This window comes from Protomyctophum parallelum (assembly GCF_964188405.1).
Source record: "Protomyctophum parallelum genome assembly, chromosome: 23".
NCBI classification, from domain to species: Eukaryota; Metazoa; Chordata; class Actinopteri; order Myctophiformes; family Myctophidae; genus Protomyctophum; species Protomyctophum parallelum.
In genome coordinates, this window is record NC_139715.1 from 18,448,901 (window position 1) to 18,474,600 (window position 25,700).

The window sequence follows — 25,700 nt, forward strand, 5'->3', positions numbered from 1 at the left end:
TAGGGATGGATGACCATCGTTGTTTTTGACCAGCAGGGCTGGAACAGCAGAGCTGTCGGCCCTGGGTCAAGGACATCTTTTATAAAGGATGTCTCTTTTGGGTGAACGCGCAGGGTTGGCTTCTTGGGCCTCCTTTGCGTTTGGTCTCTCTCAAATAGAGATGATCCTAGGATCGAATTTTCTATCAGCCGAAGGCGATCATACGGGAGCGTTATGTTCCCCATATGACTCTCTCCGAGAGATACTTAAGATAACTTCGGGTTACTTTAGTAACCTCAGTTATATAAGTGACTCGAGAGAGAGAGTCATTAAGTCGCCCTTCTGTCTTTTCAAAGACGTCAGAAAGCAGGTTGATAGGAATGACGTTACTCAGGGCGGACCTCAGGTTATATACCTGGTGGGTGGTCCATATAACCACGCCATGAGTGACAGTTCACGATCCAATCAAATTGTTCCGTGAGTGTATGTTAGGCTGTGTGCCTGCGCCATCTAGTGGCTTGGACCCCATATGACTCTCTCTCTCGAGTCACTTATATAACTGAGGTTACTAAAGTAACCCGAAGTTACCTTAACTGCCATGATCTAACTGTCCCATTATTCTCACCATTGACTTACACTGCACAGTGAATGGGCTCTCAAAGCCACTCTTTTGGCACATGCACATTAAACAAACAAAGTTGATTCTGACAATATGTAGCATTACAAAACCCAACACTGCATTTTTCTCTTTTAAATAACACATTTTATTATTAAAATTATGAAGAAGATTTAGACTGCAGATACAGAATTAAAGTACAATAGATAGTTAATGGATGAGTAGTAAAAAAAATATTATTAAGTTGCTTTGTGTTTTTTTTTGATTGATTGAAGTATTTATTTTTGTATTTACAGTTTACAGAATTACAGTACATTTCAAGCACAACTCAATACAAAAACTGTCAACTGTGAGTGGACGACCCAATAAAGCATTACACTTGTTTACAAGAGGGTCCACCTTTTTCAATTCATCATAACATTTAGAGACGTACAAATATACACTTCTACAGTATATAGCCCAAAACAGGAAATCATCATAGAGGGGGTAAATAACAGGGGAAAAAACATATACAGTGAGGGGATAAAGGGGTGGGGGGGGATTCAGATTATACGGGGGCCCGTTTCGAATTGCAGCCGTCCGTAGGTGCACTTTGTCTGGTTTTGTAATGTTACCTATTTGTTTGCGTTCATTTACGTGCTAAAAGTGTGAACTGTTTCTACTATTGAATATATCTCGGCAATGTTTTGATCGTGGCAAAGGCAACTTACACGAGCCAAACTTTAACCACAGTGTAAGTATGCTTTGAATTAATATTGAAGGTTTCACAGTGTACAACACATCGTAAGGAGTTCTCACCGAAACACACACTCCCTGCGTTTTTGGGGAGGCAAAGACAATTACACCTGAAGTCCCTGCTCATTTCCTTTTCACTCAAATATGAGGGTGTGTTTGGGTGAATGTGTTGTTTGGGACTGAAGTTACATACTTCACATACTGTTTTTGTCAACAACAACATAAAAAGTGCCATAATTTGTTTAGTTTTTTTCAAAAATGTCAAGGCATTAATCGTGTATCACCGTATAGTACGTAATTTCTGGAATTGTTCCAGTGTAGCGCTTTGTGTTTACTGTATGTTCTGTGGTGGGAGATTAAAAGCTGCGATCCGAGACTTTTATTAGTCATTTTGAGCAACCTGTATGGTAGATTATGTTAATTCAATATAACTAACACAAAACATGCGAGTGTGAGTCCCTGCTCTATACTGAGACATTCTGGTATAGGACCACTACTGGGTTGACTACTAGTTGGTTTTGCATGAAGGTAAATACGCAGTATATCCATTGCCTAAATGAGCTTTCCGTTAGTAAAGCAAAAGTCCCGAATTCCAAAAAAAGTACAAAGGTTTTCAAATGGCCCATACAGTATATAGGGCTAATGTGGGTAATGTTTTGTAATAATAATCTAAATCTATATAGTAACTAAGTTTTCAAATAATTATAGTGGAGTAAAAGTATGTTTGCCTCTGAAATGTAGTGGAGTAGAAGTAAAGGTATTGGAAAATTGAAATACTCAAGTAAAGTGCAAATACCTCAAATTTTTACTTAAGGACAGTATTTGAGTAAATGTACTTGATTACTTTACACCACTGCGCAACAGTAAAATCCCTGGTATAATACAAGGGCAATAAAAGTGACGGATCGCAGCTTTAAAAACAAACAACGTCGGCCTGAAACTGACAGTAGCTCCAACTCTGCTGAGTTTGGCCAAAGCCATTTTGAAATACACCTGACCAAGAAAGCCACAGTGTTTACTAAAGTGACTTTCTTTTCCTTGAGCATTCACTCTTGCCTGTCTGGATTTTCAAGCAGGGAGTTGCACTTTTCAGACATTTATTTTTTTTTATTTTTTTTAATAGATTACCTTGTGCCAGACAAGACATTATTAATCAAATAGATGTCATTATCAGACCGTGGTGCATGGTCTGGCACTCTGGCGCCCTCCTGCTGTGGAGAAGGGGATGTCGTGTTGGAGAGTGGAGGACGTTTGGTGGAACTGCAGGCCAAAGTCACTGACTAGAATGTGGAACATGAGAATGCATTGTTGTGCTCTTTAGATAAACTCTTTTAGACGTTGGATGAAACGTTCGAAATGCTCATGGCGGAAGATGTGTGCATGTTTGGTCTGTGTTGTTCCGGCACAATGAGGACAACACAGCTCACACAAATCAAGTCAACCTACCAACCAACCAACGAAACCCAGTGAGTCAGTCAGTCTCAGCTGATCAATCAGTGCAGTCAGCCAAGTCAATTAATGCAGTGGTTCTCAATGTGGGGTCCGGGGACCTCCGGGGGTCCCTGAGGGGGTTCCATGGGGTCCCCAGCTAATTGAGGAAGTGGAACTGTTTAAACAATTGTTTTTCTTTTTGGCTATTTGCCACAATACAATACGAGCTTGTAGATGGGCTATTTTCCAAAAACGAATATCCCTGGGAGAAAATCTTTTCAGATGGGAGTTCACGTCCAAATACATATCAATTTTGGGGTCCTCGACATAAGAATGTCTAAGAACCACTGAATTAAGGGAACGATGCACCGGACACTAATTGCATCATGATTACAATGCGAGAATGCCTTGCTCTGATGTATGTTATCAAACAGGCTGAATACTTTTCTATGTACAGCTTACAGTATCTATGGCCACTTGAGCTATATGCTAGTGGTCGATTAGTCAGGAACACTTATTATTTTCAACAGTAAATCTTTATTGCACAAAATGTGTTTGTCTTTCTTCTTTGTTTTCTGTGAACGATGGATAGTGGTTGTGTCTGGGTATAGCTCAGTCAGTAGAGCCCTTGCCTTTGGACCACAAGGTCATGGGTTCGAACTTCGATCCTGACTAAGTAGCATGACTTGGGTGCGGTAAACAAATGATAGGTGTGTTGCGATTCCAGGTCCAATGCATTGTCGCCTATGATTGTCGCCCTGTGCTTTTCTTGGCATACAGGGGCTGATCAAACTAGCGCTGGAAACCGACGCCGACTTCCTGTTGGTTCACCAACCTAATGTAGCCCACCAATTGATAAAGTAAATACAAACTAAATATATTAGATGTGTGAATGAAATTGAAATTGATGATCATAAATAAAATGCGCAATAACATTATGACGGTGAGTGTTCACTGTTGAAAATAAACATACCAATAAATACATACATATAATGATGTCAGAACAGGCCAGTGCCATATATGGAGATAGAGGGGTGATCAGGTCCAGAGCCTGGGCAAAGGGCAAAGGCTTTTGTGCTGGTTCTGGACAACGGGCTATCCGACGGACTCGACACCGGGCACTGCACTCCCTGTGGTGGTGTGGAACGTGTGTGTCGAATTTGAAGTCGGTGGGTTCTCGAGTTACGTGGATTTTAGACGTACACACGTATGTACGTACGTACACGTACGTACACGTACGTACATGTATACGTACGTACACACAGAGACTTGGTGCATTTATAGTTAGATACTGCATAATAATAACTAGAACTGCACTCTGTCGAGTGCCTACTTGCTTGTTGCACACAAGTAGGCCGTAAATGGCCTACTAGTGCGCAAGCAGAGTGTGCAAGTACTATATGTCGATCAGTGTCGGGTGGATTAAAGGAAATGCCTCTATGTATATGTAAATGTAATTTGTAAATTGATTGATTAGCGGTATACTGTGGTTACTTTGCGTATGCCCCGTTTGGTGCATATGTATCGTAGCAGCATATGACGTCAGGGTATAACTGGTACAACTAGCTCTCAATGATGACCCAATGCCAGGGTGTAATTGGTTTTCGATGGTGATGTAATGACGATATGTTTTAGTGTCGGGAGGATTAAAGGTAATGCCCCCATGTATACTACATGTATACATCTGACACCACTGCCATATCAAGCACAAGTAGTCATTACGTCATACGCTGGCACGGCGCATACACATGAAACATCGCCCTGGACGAAAACTATTACTTGCGCGCTCTGCTTGCGCAAGTAATAAAACAGATGCCTTAGTCCCATGTGTGTGCATGTGATGCTCGTTAGTCAACAACATTCCAGATCTATCATCTGCAGGAGAGGATTTATGATGTTTGTTCTTTGGCCCACTGTTCTGCCACTTCTTTTAGAGCCAACACTTACTGCTGATTCCATGCTCCCAAAAATATCAAACCAACATTTGTCACATTCTGGGCTCCATTAGAGGCCATTAGAGGATGCTGTTTGTGGAGCATGTAAATCTTTCAAAAAACCAAAATTTCAGGGGGAAATAGTTTCTACTTTTAATGGAAATTAGACTAATTCTGATGTAAATCGCAGTCAGAAGTATGGCAATTCCCAGCCTTGATGGCAATATTGACAATAAGAAGAATAACTAGTAGCCTATTCTAGTCTAGAACTATTATAGTCTAGTCTCGAAATAAAGCCATCGTTAATTGTGACATGTCTAATGTTACTTACTGTACGTTGACAGCAAGGGCACTGCTGTCAACAGCACAACAGCGACAACAGCTGTCATGTATTGGAATAAGGTTTATTTTAATAGCTACTGGTTTGGGGTTCGGGCCCCACAAAGGTCCTTGGGGGGGTCATGCACTCATCCGCCTGGGTGGTTGAGTGCCAGAAGACTGCTGGACAAGCGCTGGTGTTTTGGCATGGGGGGTAAGATCTTAATTTTCGGGCCTGTTGAGAACTCTAGTTTTCGCCGGCTGCCGGGCACGGCTGCGCTAATAACTTTTGGGTATCAGTCAAAAGGGAGACATCGAAGAGGAAGGATGAATGGGGAAGGATCAACATATTATGGAATGTCAGAACAGGTCAGCGCCTCCATATATGGAGATCTAAGGGTTTGAGGTTAGAGTCGCTGGCCAATATTGATGACATCAGGGATCTCCATATATGGGCCATCCCTGATGATGTCACCGTTGCCCCCCGACCAACACACTGATGGGAAATGTACAATTCCATAGTTAACTGCGACCTTTGGTCACAATAATAATACACACACACGCACGCACGCACGTACGTATGCACGCACGTGCGCACGCACACACACACACACACACACACACACACACACACACACACACACACACACACACACACACACAAAACACACACAAAACAAAACAAATAAATCACAGTAAACGAGACTAATTCAACAGTGGCTTTCACTCACCTTCACTTCACTTCATATGGGTATTCGAATATTAGTAGGTAGGCCTACACCATATATGGAGATGTATAAAACATATGTCACATATCACAAACGCCATATTTGGACCAGGCTGATCGAGAGCTCCATATATGGAGATGACAGAGACATTTTTGGTGCTGACATGTCATGTAGATAATTACATGGTAATCATGATATCATCATCATGGTGATTGGTGACAAGCATCCAGCCAGGCCCTATATAAACTATTATTACTAATATGAATTATAACTACTACTACTAGGCTACTACTTTCAATTTTTGCACCAACAAAAATGAAAGCCTGGTACCGAGGCTAGGCTACTACTAGCCTCGATACCCAGGCTTTCATTTCGTACTAATACTGCTGCAGTGCTGCTGCTACACGCGGAACGTTTCAACGCGTGTATCAGTTCCTACCCGGACGTACATCACAGCGTCACTGGTTTACAGGCATGGCGTCCTTCAGTGCACAGTAGATGTGTTGTATATGTTTATATCAATACCGGGCACGTACAGGTCTAGTATCAAATAATACTCAACAATGACGTGCCGGACCGTGCGTCAAGTTCTCCAGAGGCGTAAGTGTCATTCACTTTAATTAGAAACCATTTACTTTATAACATTATAACATGGAAAGGGAGCTAGCAGCTAACAGCTAGCTCCTGTGCTCTGACAGTTGTTGTGGGGTTTGTCCTGCGACCTTCTGCTGAAGGTGTGTGTTCTGGTGGATGCCTCTTTGTTTAGTTTTGCATAACTAAACAAAGATTGATTGAATACTTTGAGTTTGCATAATAAAAAAAGCACAGGGAAGTACAGTTCAATACAAGGTCAGCTAAGAGGATTTTAAACCCAAGACAAGAGAGCCTGTTGCTTTTTTTTTCCATTGGGGTCCTTCATTCATATTCAATTAATAGGAAAAGAGAATTGTAGTTTTCCAAACATACCTGTCCGAATAATTGAATATCTTTAATGCAGTGGTTTTCAACCAGTGGTCCTCTTTCAATCTGCCGAGCTTGTTTTTCATAAAAATCCACTCTAGAGATGTTATGAGCTACTTTCTGTCAAGACATCCTCTGCAGGTGATTCTTTTTCTAAGTGTTGCAGTTTGGAAGCACTCGTTTTTGTTAATGGGTGGTCGTGCTGCTGCCTCCTGCTTTATGTGCAAATTCGAAACGGTTGGTACGCAGGGCGGTTCTGTGACATACGACGAGTGCTTCCAAACTCCAGCAAGAATCACCTGCACAGAATGTCTTGACAGAAAGTAGCTCATAACATGTCTACAGTGGATTTTTATGAAAAACAAGCTCGGCAGATTGAAAGAGGATAATTCAAGCTTGGACTACAGCTGCGATGTTGGTGAGTTTAATGTCGTTTAAGACAAGCAGATCGCAAACCAAATTGGATGAGTGGGGAGTCAATGGAGGGTATTGCAACTCTAGATTCATCCCATTATAAAGAAATCTAGAGTTGCAAATTGCGGCTAAAGTGGTCCGTGTTCCAGGTGTTCCCCAGCTAAATGATGGAGACTTGGTAACCAAACGGACCCCTATAGATCTTTAACTCATGAGAGTGTAAAATGAAACCAACACGTACAACATCACGTATAAGTCCATTTGGTTTCATGTTACTCTCCCAAGAGTTAAATAATTGTTAAACATCTGCATCAGTTATTTTACAAGAAGTCTACACAATTAGAGAATGTAGAATAATTGTTATTTTGATCAACGTTTGCCTGTTGTCTCTCCTAATGGTACAACATCAATACAACATGGCAATATGGGCAATCTTAACAACAAAACAAAATACGTAGTTTTGCGTCTGAGAGGCTAAATTTAATCAAATGATGGTCCGTTGCCCAATAAATAATATTGATATGAAAAGGGTTGAAAACCACTGTCTTAACCCATTCTGAACGGGAACCCATTTTGGTGTTTTAAGCATTATGTTATACTTTAAATAGCAGATCTACAAGCTCATAGCAAATCTTTGAATATATATTCTTTCAGAGTGAAGGTTTTTAACTCAATTCTTTGCTCCTTCCTTGGGGGTCCCTGGAACAACATATTTTCAGATGGGAGTCGGCGGCCAATTACATACAGTTTTTGGCTTCCTTGACGTGCAATAGTTTGAGAACCACTGACATACTGTAGAAACATGGGATTCTCAGAAAACTGCCATGATTTAGAAGACATTTGTAGAATCTGTTTTCAGGTCTAAAATGGGTTAATAGGTTAAAGTAGTTTGGCTCAATAGCTGCTTCGTGTATTGTATCATATGTCATTATGCATCCATCCATCCATCCTCTCTCTGCAGGCCTGGCGTCCAGTGCAGCCGCCCTGCGGCCCTCGGTGCCGGAGACACGCGGCCATCGCAACGCTGTCTTCTCCAGGGAGCAGGCCAGGCAGAGGGCCCTGTATCCCCGCGTGGAGAAGATCGAGGTGTCCCTGCAGGGCCCCGGGCTCCAGGGCACCCTGATGCTTATGAACAAAGGGATGTCCACCCCGCTCAGCTGTGCCCGGCGTGAGTAATAACTAGGGCTGCAACTAACTGTTATGTTCATAATCAGTTTATGGCACTTATTTAGCACACCTTACACATTACACATTATACACCTTTCACATTTTAGGTTATTTTAGTTCTATGTTCTAACAAAAAAGACATTAAAGATGAATAATCATTCAAAAATACATTATTACATTTTATCTCACTCCTCTTTGGAGGATTGTTGATTGTTTAAACATGAAGTCATGGGCCGCTATGCTCGATAACAGGCTTGATGAGCCCAATGCTTATTGATACCGGGTACTCGATAAATACATCTACCTGAACCGTGCACCCCATACATTATTACGTTGAATTTCTCAACTGAGTGCTTGCTTCCTCTCTTCTCTTCAAATCCCCCTCAGACCTGACGGAGTACCACGTAACCAACTCGGCACTGGCGCTGGTGGATGGACAGCCCTGGCCTCTTCACCAGCCCCTCACCCACTCCTGCACGCTGTCCCTGCTCACCTTCAAGGATACGGACCCAACGCTCGTCAACCAGGTACCCAACACGGTCTAGTATCTAATCTATTAGTATTTCACCTTCAAGGATACAGACCTATCGCTCGTCAACCAGGTAGCCAACACGGTCTAGTTGCTATTATGATTGGGTCTGGGGCGGATGATAACTTCTGTCATGTTGTAGTCTGGTTTGCAAGTACTATTTGACCAACTAACGCATAAAACCAGTTTGCAATTGATCAGCAATACATTTTAAGTGGCTTCATTTCACTATTTGAACAACATTCGAGCTCTGCAATGAAGTTCAGGTAGATCCTGGATGTCGATGTGAAAACAGTTGTGACTCTTGGCATCAAAGAATCGATGCAGAGCACAGCTTCCTTATTAGTATGCTAAATCAATTCTCAACCCACACTCCTAGTAGATTGTCTTGTCTGTGTGTCAAGGGTTGACTTTGCATCCAATCCAGTAACTCTCTAGGGCTGTCACGATTACAATTTTAAGTTGACAATTAATTGTCACACAATTAAAGAAATAGATTGGGTCTGGGGCGGATGATAACTTCCGTCATGTTGTAGTCTGGTTTGCAAGTACTATTTGACCAACTAACGCATAAAACCAGTTTGCAATTGATCAGCAATACATTTTAAGTGGCTTCATTTCACTATTTGGGGGCTGTCACGATTACAAATTTAAGTTGACAATTAATTGTCACACAATTAAAGAAATAGCAGACATAGATGATCTACAAGCATACAACGCACATTATAGATCTGCTATTTCTGCTTTTTACATTTTTATGAATGAACATTTTTCAATATGAACATGATTATGACAAAATAATTGCGATTCATTACCTCAAATAATTGGGATTTGACGATTATGTAATAATTGTGACAACCCTAACTGTCTCTGTCGTGTTCTGTCTCTTTATCTCTCTGTCTCTTGATCTCTCTGTCTTTATGTCTCTGTCTGTCTCTCTCTCTCTGTCTCTCAGGCGTATTGGCGGTCGTGTGCAGCCCTGTTGGGTCAGGTTCTTGAGACGGCCTTCAAAGAGGACTTTGTGGTGGAGCTGCTGTCCATGCCAGAGGTTCCCGGTAAGGAGCCGATTGTGGTGCAGGTTCCGTACCGACTGTGTCTGTCACCTTTACACGGTCTCTATAGAAAATGACAAAATAAAATATCGGATGTGCCTTTCGTTTGTGTGTGAAAACCCCTTCCATAGTGGAAATCTTTGATAACGCTCCGCCGCCCATTTCCATGTAAACGGAAAAAACGTGTGACATCATAATGGCGCACGTCTGCTGACGTTGCATATGTTTATTACATTGGTGCAGAGCCCTAGGTGATATTTGAGTTCCTAGGATGAGCAAGTGCTGCTCCCTCGCCCCGCTCATCCTACGAACACACATTTGCGTGCCGCTACATTGGTGAATGTACTAAACAAACAGCCATGTGATGGGAAGTAGAACGGAAGTGGTTCTACTACGCATAGACATAAGCCAAATTCCAATACCGCAACTTTCACACTCGCTCACTCCTTAGCTCCGCCCCCAGCGAGGAGGAGAGGATTCGATGCGAGGACAGAGTGGTGGAGTGGATTTGCCTCTAGAATCGGAATGTACTACGCTGTCATTTCAAAGCGACGGCACATTCCGCGATCACTAATGACGTGTATCAATTCAATTCAATTCAAAGGGCTTTATTGGCATGGGAAAACATACGTTTACATTGCCAAAGCAAAAGTGGTGGAACAATACAGTGTCACACAGTTGGATCACTGGAACTCCGAACACAGAGCCGTACAGTCTACAGAATAGAAAATTCATAATTTTGTGCATGTAACCGAGGCCAATGTGTATGTATTGGTAACATGTGCAAGGCTATTTATTCCTGAAATAGTGAATAAGCGCCAGGATGCGCACACTTATATTATATGATTGTGAAGAGAATTCCTGACCTCCCGCAGCCCACGTTCCTTTTTGCTCGTATAAATCACCTCCCCTCCTCCGACAGTCCCTCCTCCGACGGTCTTTGCAAATAACGGACACTATAACAGGAATTAGGCAGTCTCTCTGACTTACGTACATATTCAGTTCAGTCCACATCTAAATAAATACATTTTTGTCACCGTCATTCATAGCAGTCTGTGCATTCAGGCATGCACAGAGAGAAATTAAATATATACCTAGAGGTATCTAGGTTTTTCTATCAACGCTACTACGCATGCATGCCTGCCCGGTCTATCTGGCAGTGCGCCACCGCCACCTGGCATGCACACTACAGCATGTTAACCCATTCTGACCTGAGATCAGATTCATACGAGGTTTCCGCCCGACACACACTGGTCTGATGAACCCATTCTGACCTGAGATCAGATTAAAAAAATGTCAGTCGCTCTTCGATTTTTCAAAAATAGCAGACCTACAAGCTCGTATCGCGCCACTCGGTGGCGCGATATGAGCTTGTAGATCTGCTATTTTTAAATAGATAAAGCATAACATGATGCTGACACCAAAATGGGTGCCCGGTCAGAATGGGTTAAATCACTGACTGTTGGTGAATGTGTAAACTTCGGGGGGAAAAAGTGAGTACGCAACGGGACGTTGCCGTTTTCCTCTACAGACCGCTGCCGTGTAAAGGTGGCCTCAATGAGTCGCTGTTGGTGTGAAATGTCCTGTCCTTTCTGTTTTGTCTCTGCAGTGACCTCAGGAGCATTCTGCTGCGATGTGGTGATGGACCCACAGCTGGACTCATGGAGTCCGTCCGAGGTGCGTGTGCGTGTGCGAGACAGTGGTGGAAAAAGTATCCATGTTGTTTTACTTAATTAAAGTATCAATAGAGGGTATGCGCGTGACATCATCATCATACCCAGGAGTTGCCAGGAATGCCTACTGAGTGTCAAAAAACTTTCTGGCCTTGACAGCCCATACATCCACACAGAAAAGTCCTATTTGATTCCATTAAATGACTTTAAGCAACATTAAATTCACTTTGTCACTCACTTTGCCACTTGATCTGCCATTCACTTTTACTTTACTTTGTAAAAGTACAAAATAATTGGTATCAAAATGTACTTAATACCAACAGTAGAAAGTACTCATTATTATGCAGAATGTCCCATTCCACAACTTTTTCAAATGTATAAAATTTATACAAAATTAAAATAGCAGATCCACAAGCTCACAATCCCCGTTTCCAGACCTAAGTGGTTTTGCGACGTGGACAGACGGACAGACGTTAGACAGCTGGTGGATGGAAAAAAGGCTCCACTTCCGCGGACGACTTGCACGGAGGAGAACGCTTCCGGGAAGCTGGCCGTCGCGCAAGTCGTCTGCGGAAGTGGAGATTTTTTTCCATCCACCAGCTGTCTAAAAACCCGGTTTTTCGGCTGTCCGCAACCGAAAACGTGCGCAGCTCTTTTGATAGTGTGGCAGTACCCAATGCCTCGCATCACAAACCGTTATTTGATTTGTTGTGCTTGTGCAACAGGACACGCTGCGCGCTCTGACCCGAGGCGCCCACCAGCTGATCCATCAGGACGTGGCCTGGGAGCCTCTGGAGGTGACGCCCCCTGTGGCCATGGAGGTCTTCTCTCACAGCAGGTATACACCTTGCTACGGGAAATAAGGGGCTCTATATGCACACATGCCATTTTGGAAAGAACTCACAGGTGTTACCGATGGCACTAATGAAGGCTCTGTTACATTCTGGTCATACGGAGTCAGGGTGCTGCTGTTGTGCATGTTGGCTCACTGGAAACACTCTGCTACACCAGTGGGTCTCAGAGTGTCCTTGAGTGGGTTCCAAATGGTCCCGACGGGTGTGTAAACCTGAGAGTGTACAAATGGAACCATTTGTTTCCATTTGTACAAAAGCAAAGATCTTTCATGAATTAAAAACTAAAAAAAGAAAAAGAAAAAATCCCCAGTAATTTCAAGAAGAAATCAAAGCAAATATCTAAGAAATTCCATAAATTAGAAAACAAAACATTTAGAAGAAGCTCACAACGCAAGCTCACAATTTTCACTATAGTTTGGGTCCCGGGGGAACGTCTAAGAGGTTTGGGAAGCACTGGACTGTACAGCAGCTGCTTGGACTGTGCTGTGAACCTTCATCGTCAGTGTGTTCTCCTCTTCCTCAGGAGTCAACAGCTAGAGGTGGAGAAGATGGCAGCACAGAACCCCAAAGGCACTGTGTCACTGTACAGGTGAGGCGCTCGCACACACACACACAGACACGCGTGCGACACACACACTGACAATTTAAGGACCTATAGGCCTGACGTCGAAATAAAAAAAACGTTCGCTCTGAAAGAATATATATTCAAAGATTTGTGCCGCATTTTCACGATTTTTCAAAAATAGCAGACCTACAAGCTCTTATAGCGCCACTCGGTGGCGTGCTATGAGCTTGTAGATCTGCTATTTTTCAATAGCTAAATAATGCTTAGTTAAAACACCAAAAGGGGTTCCCGCCCAAAATGGGTTAAGACCTTTGAAATGCCTTAACAAAAAGAAGAAGAATAAGACTATTGGTCCATCAAAAGTAATCGACAAAGTTCAAATCATAGACTGTAAAAAATATGGACAAAGCGTTCCCCGGGTCTAACATGAACGTAAAATGAAGCCTGTCAGTCCTTGAATTGTACATCGCCATCTTTCTAGATCCGTTTGGGCCCAGCTGGCCCATTGGCTGGCCCAGACAACGAGGCGGGACTTCCCCCCTTCTTCTTAGTTGGTTTTTATTTTGACTCGAGTGGGTGGGGAATCCCGATCATAGGCCCAATCCCAATCCACTCCCTTGCTGACTCAATGAGCCCTCACTGACTTAGCTGCGCGTTCATGTGAAGTCTGCGAGGGCTTGAGGAATGTCCCATTTGAAATCGGTAAGTCAGTGAGGGCTCAGCCCCGCCCCTTTATGTGCCCTTTGCCAAAGTCAGCGTCGATGCTGACTTTGGCAAAGAAATTACCCACAGTTCATAGCGTTACCAGTGGAATGAGGGGGATCCTCCGAACGTCAATAATTTAGCTATGCAAATTAGTTATGTATCACGATTAGAATGTCAACAAACACAATAGTGCTTTCTCACTGTTCTCAAAAGCAGACGGAATGGAAGGATATAGGCTATATATTTAATAACAATAATAAGGGAAACATGATGAGAAATTACTAATGAGCAAAGTAAAAGAATATGGAAATGAAATGTATAATGCATATTATTATATATATGAATATTACAACTCATATCACACAGGAAAGTGTATTTATTAAACTAATAATAAAACGATCAGCTTAAATACTAAAATAGACATGATAGACATGTGTAAATAGGCCAAGCATGTAGGTAGGCACTGGCTGTGAATAAGGACAGTTTTTATAAAGTGATGGAAAGTGTCATGAATGGCGGACTCATCTTCAAAGTGCTGTCCCATTTCTTTCACAACAATTTGGAGCCCTTGCAGCCTCTCACCCTCTCAAGCACTTACAGCTGACGTCATTAAAGTCAATGAGGGTCCAGGGCTCAGTGCTTGAGGGAGTCAATTGGGATTGGGCCATAGACTGTAACGGTAGCCACGCCCCTCAGAACATACGTGACTTTATGGTACTTTTTTTAATAAATGGGACCATCATTTTCCAAAAAGGATATTATGACATTAGAAATGAGACTTTAAACTAGTGACTGGAGGCAGAAAGTATTCATGACCATGTTTATTAAGGTAATACAGTCTAGGTGAAGTTGGGCCCAAATACATGGACTTCTATGGGGCTAGGGTTTTTTTGGGCCCAATGACAGCGCCACAACAGGCCATTATATGAACTTTCAGGAAATCCCGATTTCCTTGTGGCTTCACAAAATATCTGTCTGACTGCCCCCCTGGTTCAAATATGATTATTTGGGGGGAGGTCACGGCTTGAAAAGGTTGAGAACCACTGCACTAAAGCAAACTAGAGCCTCAGCTGCAATTTAAAAGGAGACCTTCTAGCAGTAGGGGGTGCTGTTGAGGCATTTCCTCCCCTTCAAAGTACACCATGGATATGTTGAAGCAAGCATTCTGAGCACTGCTGCAGTCAGGACTCCACTGCACTGCAGTGTACAATTCACTTTAATTTGGTTCCATTCGATCCTCTGTATGTGTGTGTTGTTCTCAAACATTTTCATGCCAAATTGACACACAATTATCCTGCAGATCTTACCCCTTATATATTCGGGCTATACCCTCACTAATACCCCTTATCCCTAAACTTATTTGACATGTTTTACTATTTTGAAAAAAAATAGCCGATCTACAAGCTCACAACAAAATGGAGAACAAATAATTCAAGGCCAACAAGTACTACTGGAAGCCCCCATAGGTCCCATGTTAGACCCAGAAATAAACACTCCTTGGGCTAAAAACAGCCATAGCCGTGGCTATGGCTGTTTTGAGTGTTTTTGTGCAAAACTAATGCTAGGAATAGATTCAGCATCATGAAAACCCCCTAGTTTGACACGTCACATGATACCTAAAGGACCACTTCACCACTTTTCAACCTATCTTCATATAATAGGTCCTCACTAATAATCATGAAAAAATGGCACGATTTCTTTCTACTCAGTCTGTGTCTCATAGGAGGGCTGTGGGCAGTTCAGAAACCGTCTTCCAGTGACATCATCGATGGGGAATACAAGCTAGTAGAAACTGCAGGCTTTCTAGTCCTGAAAATTTGCAATGCGAAAATGGAAGCCATCGTTCTCACGATAATGAAAATCTAAACATTTTTTTAAATCTTGTTTAAAAAATAATCTGCCTAATGATGATCTCACTGGAAGACGGTTTCTAAACTACCCACAGCCCTCCTATGAGACACAGACTGAGTAGAAAGAAATCATCATGATTATTAGTGAGGACCTATTATATGAAGATAGGTTGAAAGTGGTCCTTTAAAGAAATGTAGATAGTTTTTTTGCCTTATACAGGATGTTAATGTCATTGTCACTTATTATGCTAATTGCTCAACGTGCAGCTTTTAGCAACCAAGCTGAATCTCATCCATTAGGCCTATATAATAGTCTAACATTTCTATCATAAAAGTTTATACTAACCACCATTTCTGGGCTCATGAAATCTCCAGTAGAGTTAGACGGAGAATGGAAAGAGTAGTTCCGCACACCGTTTTAAAAGCTCCCAAAATAATTTATAGTACAGTATATATAGAGCATACCTGCAGAATGCTGGTTAGGCAGAAACGTTGTATTGCTTTGTCATTCATAAATTATTTTGGGAGCTTTTAAAACCGTGTGCGGATCTCCTCTTTCCTTTCTCAGTAATTTTTTGGGGATCCTGCACCCTGCTGAAATATTTGGCTGTGCGTGCACCTCTTGACCAACATGTGTGTTGGGACAGGATTAAAGGCTGATTCAGGGTACGTGTTTTGGTGTGGATCAGTTTTCTGAAATAAATATTTTCACGATTTTTCTAAAATAGCAGACCTACAAGCTCATAGCGCGCCACTCGGTGGCGCGCTATGAGCTTGTAGATCTGCTATTTTTCAATAGCTAAATTATAACAATGTTTAAAACACAAAGAAAGTTCCTGCCCAAAATGGGTTAAAAAAAAAGAAAGAAATTGTTGCACTTTAGTAATGACATTGACCCAATGCTACCCAATGCTGTGTAACTGTATGATTTCCTATGTGTACAGTATGTCCCCAATTTGTTCAAGTAGGTCATTTGGTATCTGGATTGAATACTGTGTGGTCCCACAAGGTTCCACCCCTACACCCCTTCCTTTTTGTTTAGTTTTATTTGTGCAGAAAAAGTTACAGATCCTATATTCAGTAATCATTGCTTCAGTTAGTTCAGTAACGGGGGTCTCCCTGTCTCTCTAGCTCTTTAATAAATAGAATTTCCAGGTGGGTTGACAATTTTGTCCATGTCAGTAGATGGTTGGGTACGCATGCATCAGCTTCACATTTATAGCGATCCAATTCCCAATGTTGCCTACTCATTTATTTGTGTCAGCAGTGAGCACATCTAATTTCATTTGTTTGTCCTACATGAGTCCCCCCCCCCCCCCTGATTAATTTGGATAACATTTGTATCGTGACCTGAAAATGCATGTTGTTAGACCTGAGAAAATCAGATTCTACAAATGTCTTCTGAAATCAGTTTTTTTTTAAACGTATGTTTCTATGTCAGTGGTTCTCAAGCAATTTCATGTCAAGGACCTCCAGAATTATATGTATTTGGCCGATGGATCGATATAAGATTAAAGAAGTTGGGGCTCCAAGGGGGGGAAAGTTTGTTGACCACTGGGATTGAGTGATGGCTGCCGTGTGTTGTCCTGAAGGACATCTTAAGGACAGCCGACTTTCCAGACCAGGACAACAACCCACAGGCTCTCTTGTTTGAGCAGGAGTCACCCGGGAGTTGTCTCTGGAAATAGTACAAAATCCTTCACCGTGAAGGACTTTACAGCCAAGAAAAGAGAAGCTTGTTTCTTCTGAGTCGGTGTCGAGCTTGAGGTGGTGAGAAGACATCCACTACGTGAGATGTCAGAGACATTTGTCTGTGCGCTGATAGGGTCGTTCAGGACTCAGGAGAACATAATCAAACTAATTCATGTAATTGATTAAAAAAAAATCATTATTGAACTGCCTCCCCCTGGTCAGCTGGAGGGCAAAGGAACTGGTTGGAATAACGTGTTCCTTCCACGTGCTACGTCCAACCGGGGAAACTCCCACCCTGTCAGGTGAAAAGAAGCAGAATGCTCATGCATGGAAGGAAGCATGAGGTCAGTCCGTTGCTCTCCCCCGGTTGGCAGAGATAGTCTAGCGCCCATGATTACATTCGATAATTGACACTGGGTGAAAAAAATATAATCTAAAAAAATATGAATCAATGCCCTGTTTTGGACATGGTAATGGTAATTACCCGCACACTGCGTGTTAACCTTTTGACTGTACTACGTACTGTTATCAATCTTGTATTTAGATATTTGACACATTAATTGTATGAGACACGCCCCTTTCCTATACCAACCCATTGTAACTTCAAACTCCATTTTAACCATGATAGATTCATCGAAAACACCCGACCTTGGTTCTGGACTTCTGGTGACTGATACCATCCTTCTGAAGCGTTTTTATTTTATTTATTTTTAATAAAAATAAAGAACGGTTTCTGAACTGCCCACAGCCCTCCTATGAGACACAGACTGAGTAGAAATAAATTGCGCCATTTGATCATGAATATTAGTGAGGACCTATTATATGAAGATAGGTTGAAAGGTGGTGAAGTGGTCCTTTAATCGAACTCTCAAAGGTCATTAATTAAACGTGACCATATTTACTGTAACACATCAAAGAGGCTTTATTGGCATGAGAAAACATTATCAAAGCAAAAATGGAACAGAACAATCAACAGAAAACGGCATATGCACAATTAAATGGGACCTAATTGATGTGTGAATGCTCTGTCCTGTCAACAGATGTGGCGACCACGTGCTGCTGAGTGGGGGCCCCCTAGTGGCCAGGACAGGCCTGTGCTCCCAGTACGAGGTGACAGCCGTGCACACCTTGGGGCCAGGCCCGTGGGGCCTTCAGCGCCGAGCCCAAGGCCTCTCTCTGCCTATACAGCTGCCGGTGAATGGACTCTGTGTGTGTGTGTGTGTGTGTGTGTGTGGTTACAGCAGTTGTTTTCAACCTTTTTCATATCCAAGGCCCATTTATTCTGCATTTGAGCCGACAACCACCATTTGAAGATTTAGCCTTGCAGATTCAAAACTACAGAATATATTGTGTTGTCATTGGATGAGAGTTTGTCCACAATTACATGCGTCTGTTGGTACCATTAGGAGAGACTGCAGGCAAACGTTGATCAAAATAACAATTATTTTACATTCTCTAACTGTAGACTTCTTGTAAATTAAGTAATGCAGATGTGAACAATGACATAACTCTTGAGAGCGTAAAATTAAACCAAATGGACCCGTTTCATTTTACACTCTCAAGAGTCGACATATGGCAGATCGACACATTCTTGCGACACAGTATGAATATGTCTTAACTGGTCTCAAACCTTTCTCCTGCATAGTGTCCAGCGCGGGGGTAGTAATGGCCGCTGTCTTCTAAATAAGTCATTGAGTGGGCTTGAGTTATGTGTCCATAATTTATTGAAGGCAATGACTGACTGACAGTCACATTGTCCCATTCTGTGTCCTCACAGGCTCACCACACAGTGTGGCGAAAACTACGACCCAGATCAGCCAAGCTGGTAAGACGCACGCACACGCACCTACACACGAGCACGCAAGCGCGCCCCCACACACACACACACACACACAAGCGTGTGTTTGTGTGAGGAGACCAATAACAGTCTAAATCCATAATTTATTCTGACCCCTCCCCGAAAGGGCCTAGCTGCCCTGACCCCTTATCCATCATTTATACATTATGGATAATTAGTGTGGACTTGGACTGTTATTCGTCTCAACTGCTCAGCCGGTACTTTTATAAATGCTATTTATTTATTTATTTTAAAAAGCACATCCATTCCGGCAAATCAGAATTTGCATCCTCACCTTCCTCTTCAACATGGGTTTTCAACAGGTGGTCCGTGGACCACTGGTGGTCCGTGGAGGTATTGCATGTGGTCCATGACCATTCATTTAGTAATGTATAGGATTTGTTGATTTGTTATAAATGTTCTTTCCACTAGTTGAGAAACGGTGAACTGAATGACCTGGTGACCTATGATGAGTCCATCCATGTAGTCATTTACTGTCAAGTTGGAGTTCAAGAAATTCAACAGAAAAGGGAGTTAGAATCTCAAGAAGGGGGAAGTGTCTGGTTGAGTCATTATTATTAGGACATTTTACCAGTAGTAGTAGAGAAACAGTGCAAGTGTTAACTTACCAAAGCACTAATCTTAGGCCACATCCCCACCCAACACAGCAGTGGTCCCCAGGTTGATTCTAAGTCAGGGTGGTGGTCCCTCGTTCACAATCAGTTGAAAACCCCTGCTCTTCAATGATGGTGTTACGCAATGTTTGTGTTTACACAAACGCTCAAAATTGTCCATTCATTGTCAATGAGGTTTAATGTTTGTGTAGGGCAAAGTTTGTGTTGGCACATACACCAAAAGCTGGACATATCGCCCCTAAAAAAATTAGGTATTTATTTACTTACATCTTCAAGACGAAAATAGCTGCCATTTTGACGTTTAATTTTAGATTTTTAAACCCTAATCTTGAAGCCTAATCTAAAACTAGCTGAACAGCTGATGGTCTAAATAAGGCATAATAACTCCAAACCCAACCCTTAAACCTTAACCTCTAAATCTAATCCTCACCCCAATAACCTGAATCTTGTTCCTAATGATATAGACTAGACTCTAGTCACCAGAGTATAGACGTAACTCCTAAAACAATAATTTCTCCTGTGAGAACCAGGAAAATGGCCCTCAGTGTCTATTTTGTCATGTGTGGTGTGGGCACATTTGGCCCGGGCAAGTGCACTTGAGCACACTCGTGCATGCTGACACGCACAGACGCACACGTACGCGCACACACACACCATAGCTCCCACAGTGAGGCCATCTGGGCGAAGTGTTACGGGGCATCTGAAATATTGGAGCGCTTAACCTGCTCTGATGGCGAGTCACCGAGCGCTAGAGATAAGATCTGTCTTTTTATACTATGTCGCCAACGGCAGCACAGAGTGTAGGTGTTAATTTTGATTCATTTCATTTAGTCTCATGCTGCGGTCACACGGGCAGATGCAAAAGATACAAAGATGCAAATGTATGGCGTATTTATAGCTTTGTATCTTTGAAAATCTGAAGTTGAAACCAGCTCAACGTTTTTGTTGCTTTGTAGCTTTTTGCAGCAGCTACAAACGTCGGAGGCATCTTTGCATCTTCATGTCGCTGGCTTTCATTGACAATGAATGGTAGACTGTATCTTTGCGTCTGCATGTGTGAACGAGTCTTTTGATTGACACCATTTCGTTTATCGTCCTATTTTAGTCTAGTATTAGTTGACTAAATATCTAAATATTTTAGTCTTACCGGTAGTCTAGTCCATGGGTTTTCAACAGGTGGTCCGTGGACCACTGGTGGTCCGTGGAGGTATTGCATGTCGTCCCTGACCATTCATTTAGTAATGTATAGGATTTGTTGATTTGTTATAAATGTTCTTTCCACTAGTTGAGAAACGGTGAACTGAATGACCTGGTGACCTATGATGAGTCCATCCATGTAGTCATTTACTGACAAGTTGGAGTTCAAGAAATTCAACAGAAAAAGGGAGTTAGAATCTCAAGAAGGGGGAAGGTGTGCGATGCGCGTGCGATGATGAAGCTTATAGTCGAGAGAAAAGAAACAATGCTGTCAACAGAGCTCTGAGGGTAACCCACAGTTTTCTGAACTTGTCCTATCAAAGTACGAGCCAGCCATTAACCATGAATCAAAGAAAGTGGTATTTTTATCGGAATCACGCTTGTCTGGACATGATTCACTCCCCAAAACTGATGAAAGGCCGTCTCTAAGTCCGTCCCAAACCAAACGCCTTTGCCGGCTCCGCGCGGCGAGCTCAAAGAGGGAGAGGTACATCCATCTCGTTCTTTAAACTAGGCTAGCAGTTAATTTTGGATGAGCCGTCGAAGCAAAGTTTCAGTGGTCCTCTCGTCACGCAGGGTGGGGTAATAAGATGTACATCCATTAATAGGCACAGCTGCTTACATCATGGTCTGGATGTGGCCTACATCTCTGGTGCGGTTCTGCCAGTCCATTCCCCGGTTATGTCACAGTTATGTTATACCCCAAAGCGTCGGGTAGGTCCGGGTTTGGGCAGAGAGCGTACTACTGCATCAACTTATTTATTAGCACGACGTGTTTCGCCGTGAGCTTCGCCAGGAGCTCACGGCGAAACGCGTCGTGCTAATAAATAAGTTGATGCAGTACGTTGTCCGTCTCTGTTCCCTGGAGTGTGCAGTTCCTTCCTTGGAAGGTTTTTCTCTTTTTGATGTCTATGCCTGCTAACTACACTTGCACCTCCCACGGGTCTTTTTGGATGTGCAGATTTTTATTTATTTATGTGATTACACGTTTTTGTTTCATTTCAATCCATGCTAGCCCTCTATGGGGAAAAGTGGCGCCAGTGCCAGCAGTGCGTGAAAACCCACAGAAGAAGAAGGGCTGCCTGACTAACCACGTGGTGTGGCCCCCATACAGCTGCTGTTGTTGCTGCTGTCGGAGGGGCAGCATCTGCTGGGCGGCAGCATTAGCTTTAGCTTTTAGCTTGTTTTCATGTTTTATAAGGTCAAACCGGCAAATCCACAAACCTGCGGCCAAATAGTCACGGATGAAAAAGTTTGAGAACCACTGGTCTAGAAGTCTTGGAATCGGTCTTAATGGCTTAATAGTGGCGAATCTACACACTTTTCTTTTTACATATAGTAGTGCAGACTGCAGAGAGCCAATGTGTTTCCCTTCTGAGCAAGCATTTGGCAACCATGGCAAGGAAAAACTCCCCTTTAACAGGAAGAAACCTCCAGCAGACTGTAGGGCCATCTGCCTAGACCATATCAGAGAGAGAAAGGGGGAGAGAGAGATGGACCGCAACAATAACTACTGTGTAAATAGAAAGGTGCAATTCAGGGAAATTTCAAGTGTGGTTGCACTGATGCGAGGAATATGCTGGGGAAAATCCGCTTGTTCTTGCATTCATTCTTCATGTGGGAAGCCATTTGCACACTTGTAATTCATGGGTTTATCCTAGACAGGTCTGTTCTTGATGAATTCTGTCTTGCCATTACATAATAATCCATTCTGGTTGGACATTTGTCCAATCAGAAAAGGGACAGAAAATTGACTTGGCATTACAGAAAAGGTTACAAATTATGTCCATTGAAGTTGAACTAAATGAACTTTTTTGTTCATTGACAAAACCTTAACAAAGAACTGGTTCACTTCAGCTGGCATAAAAGTTATCGGACCTACTGTAGAACAATGGTTTGATGCCTCCAGCAACCTCATTAATAACAGTCCTTAGCTGTATGCTAATGATCAACGTTAATCGTTAAATGGTAAATGGATGCATTTCTATAGCGTCTTTGTCGCAAGTGCTTTACAACGTGTGTTACAGTCACCCATTCTCAGGGGGAAACCATACAAGGCACCAACCTGCTAATCGAGCGCAATTAGGGGTTCAGTAGCTTGTAACCAACGGGGAGACCAGGATCGAACCGCTTTCACCATAGTATTTTAAACTTTAGATATTTAAAAATAGCAGATATACAGTCCCTAGCTGGCTATTGTATATACAGTCTTGGTGCACTCTTAGAGTAACAGAGCTACATTAACATTAACTAATTAGGTAATGTCAGCGGGAACCCCTTTTGGTGTTTCAAGCATTCTGTTATACTATTGAAAAATAGCAGATCTACAAGCTCATCTACAAGCAGATCTACAAGTTCATAGCGCGCCACCGAGTGGTGCGCTATGAACTTGTAGGTCTACTATTTTAGAAAAATCGTAAAAATGTGGCACAAATCTTTGAATAGGTATATATTCTTTCAGAGCGAACGTTTTTTTATTTCGACGTCAGGGTTAATGTTAGTGACGTTGATCTATCTTATCGATCTTTAAATGCAACATGTCTCTGTCTGTGTGTGTGATCCACGTAACTCGAGAACCGTTCGCCCCACCGACTTCAAATTCGACACACGGGTACAACGGGTATTAGCCGGGTGGGGCATGGATCTCCAACTTCCACGGGCTCCACTCTAGTAACCTAAAAGAAATGTTGTCTCCTGTGGTTTGCATTCAGAGTGTATGAATGTTGAAAAGGCTGCATTGGTAGTGGACAGTATTGGCAGGTTTTGCGGCGTCCGTGGAGAATTAGCCTACACAATTTGTGTGGGGTCCTGACCAGACAGACCTTGACATAATATGTCAAAAGTATATATATTATATATATACTTTTTGAGGAGCGCTAGCACCTCCTATACCCAGCTATGTCTGTTTGTGAACACAAACACAATGATTTGATTGGCTGATCACCCCATAGTGATGATTTGATTGGCTGAGCAAAGTACATATTGAGGATAACAGTGAGGGTAGGAAAGTGAAGACGCCAAAAGTGTATTGGCCGGAATGACATTTGTGATGATTTGATTCGCTGAGCACGGAATGTGATTTTGTGTGATTTATTTTTTGTGTGTGTGATCTTTTTTTTTGAGAACCACTGGTTTAAACAACATCATGAAACAAGCCCAAATAAGCAACTATACTTTACAAACAAGCGCCCAAAAAACACAATCTGTAAACTACCAATAGGTTTAAAGCACAAAATGAGCCCAAAATCGCTTCTAATAAGCAGACATGTCAGCACTGCCAGTGCAGCAGCTGCCTGTAGAGAATCAGTGCAGCTGGAATTGGAGGTCAAAGTCGAGGTTAAAGGACAAACGGACCATATGTTACAATTTAGTGTTTTGGCTGACACTCTCGTCCAGAGCGACATAAAAGGGGCAAGGTCGAAGTAAATGTCAAGAATCCTCTCCTAGTCGACAAACAACATTAAATGGCCACAGAGAATTCAGTGCAAAGATATATATATATCTATATATATATATATTTTTTTTTAAGTACTGTAACTAGGATACTAGGTAAACATTTTAACATTTAGGGTTAGGCGTGGTTTTACTGAGGTTAGGGTTTGTTTACCTAACCCTTAACCTCAGTAAAACTATGCCTAATCTCTCAAGTACAGATTTGACCTGCGCGACAAAAAGCATAGGGTGCTGTTTTTTGTTGCCGTTTGTTTTTTGCCGATGGGTTCTCAGATTGCCCTAAACCTGAATGCTCAATACTTTTGCAGAAAACAAGCACAGGAAAGTACAGTTCAATACATACAAGGTAGAGGACCTGACCCTAACCTCAGTAAAACTATCCCTAAACCCAACCCTTAACCTCACTGGAACTATGCCTATCTTTCACTGTGGTGGAAAAAGCACTCAAATGTTTTACTTAAGTAAAAGTATCAATACTGCAACGTAGAACTACTTCGTCACAAGTAAAAGTCCGTAATTCAAAATGTACTTGAGTAAAAGTACAAAAGTATTGTACTTAAAGTACCAAAAGTAGAAAGTACTCACTGAAATGTATACAAATCTTTTGAAAATAGTCGATCTACAAGCTACATTTATATTTATATATATATATTATATACACACACACTATTTCAACGTGTGAAGACTGCAACGCAGCTAAACGGTCAAAGCTTAGCATAGCATATGTGTCAAGTTAGACGAATGTAAACCCTTGACTTCCAGTCGGTGGACTTCAAAATAAATGTTTTTTTCCCCGGGCGGTGGACGTCAAAATAAGATTATTTTAAAATGATTATTATTTCATTATTATAAATATTATTCTCTGGTATTGGTATTCGGTATCGTAATCGGCTAATACAGAAATTGTGGCATTGGGATCGGATCGGGAACTAAACATCCCTAGTTACTTTGATTCCACCACTGATTTTGAATTCTTTCCACAGATTGAGGTGCCCACGCCCACTGAAGAAGCACCACCCACACCAACCGAGGAAACTCCTGCCCCACCCAGCCCGTAATGACCTACGTATAAACCTTATACAAACAAACACACAAAACCCTGCTATCACCTGTCTGTCTTTGTAAGATTGTCCAATAAACATGTAAATTATGTGACAAACGATGTGTGTGTGTGTGTGTGTGTGTGTGTGTGTGTGTGTGTGTGTGTGTGTGTGTGTGTGTGTGTGTGTGTGTGTGTGTGTGTGTGTGTGTGTGTGTGTGTGTGTGTGTGTGTGTGTGTGCACCAAATGTACCCACAAGTATAGTAGAGTATTGCAGATTTATATCTGATTTACACTGTTGTGTACACAGAAAATAGCAGATCTACAGTACAAGCT

At 42.2% G+C, this 25,700-nt stretch overlaps 1 protein-coding gene and 1 long non-coding RNA gene across 2 annotated transcripts; both read left to right on the forward strand.

The window, feature by feature from the left end:
- The first annotated feature begins 1,431 nt into the window (after positions 1 to 1,431).
- Positions 1,432 to 3,311, forward strand: LOC310854440. Its single transcript, XR_014568912.1, has 2 exons — positions 1,432 to 1,959; positions 2,118 to 3,311. It is a non-coding gene; the product is annotated as an uncharacterized lncRNA (long non-coding RNA).
- A 2,889-nt stretch (positions 3,312 to 6,200) lies between these two features.
- Positions 6,201 to 25,473, forward strand: mrpl39 (mitochondrial ribosomal protein L39). Its single transcript, XM_083758310.1, has 10 exons — positions 6,201 to 6,341; positions 8,077 to 8,283; positions 8,670 to 8,809; positions 9,767 to 9,866; positions 11,473 to 11,540; positions 12,262 to 12,374; positions 12,914 to 12,979; positions 18,243 to 18,396; positions 18,980 to 19,027; positions 25,308 to 25,473. The coding sequence occupies exons 1-10, from the start codon at positions 6,305 to 6,307 to the stop codon at positions 25,380 to 25,382; spliced, it is 1,008 nt and encodes a 335-aa protein (XP_083614436.1). The 5' UTR covers positions 6,201 to 6,304; the 3' UTR covers positions 25,383 to 25,473.
- The last annotated feature ends 227 nt before the right edge of the window (positions 25,474 to 25,700 follow it).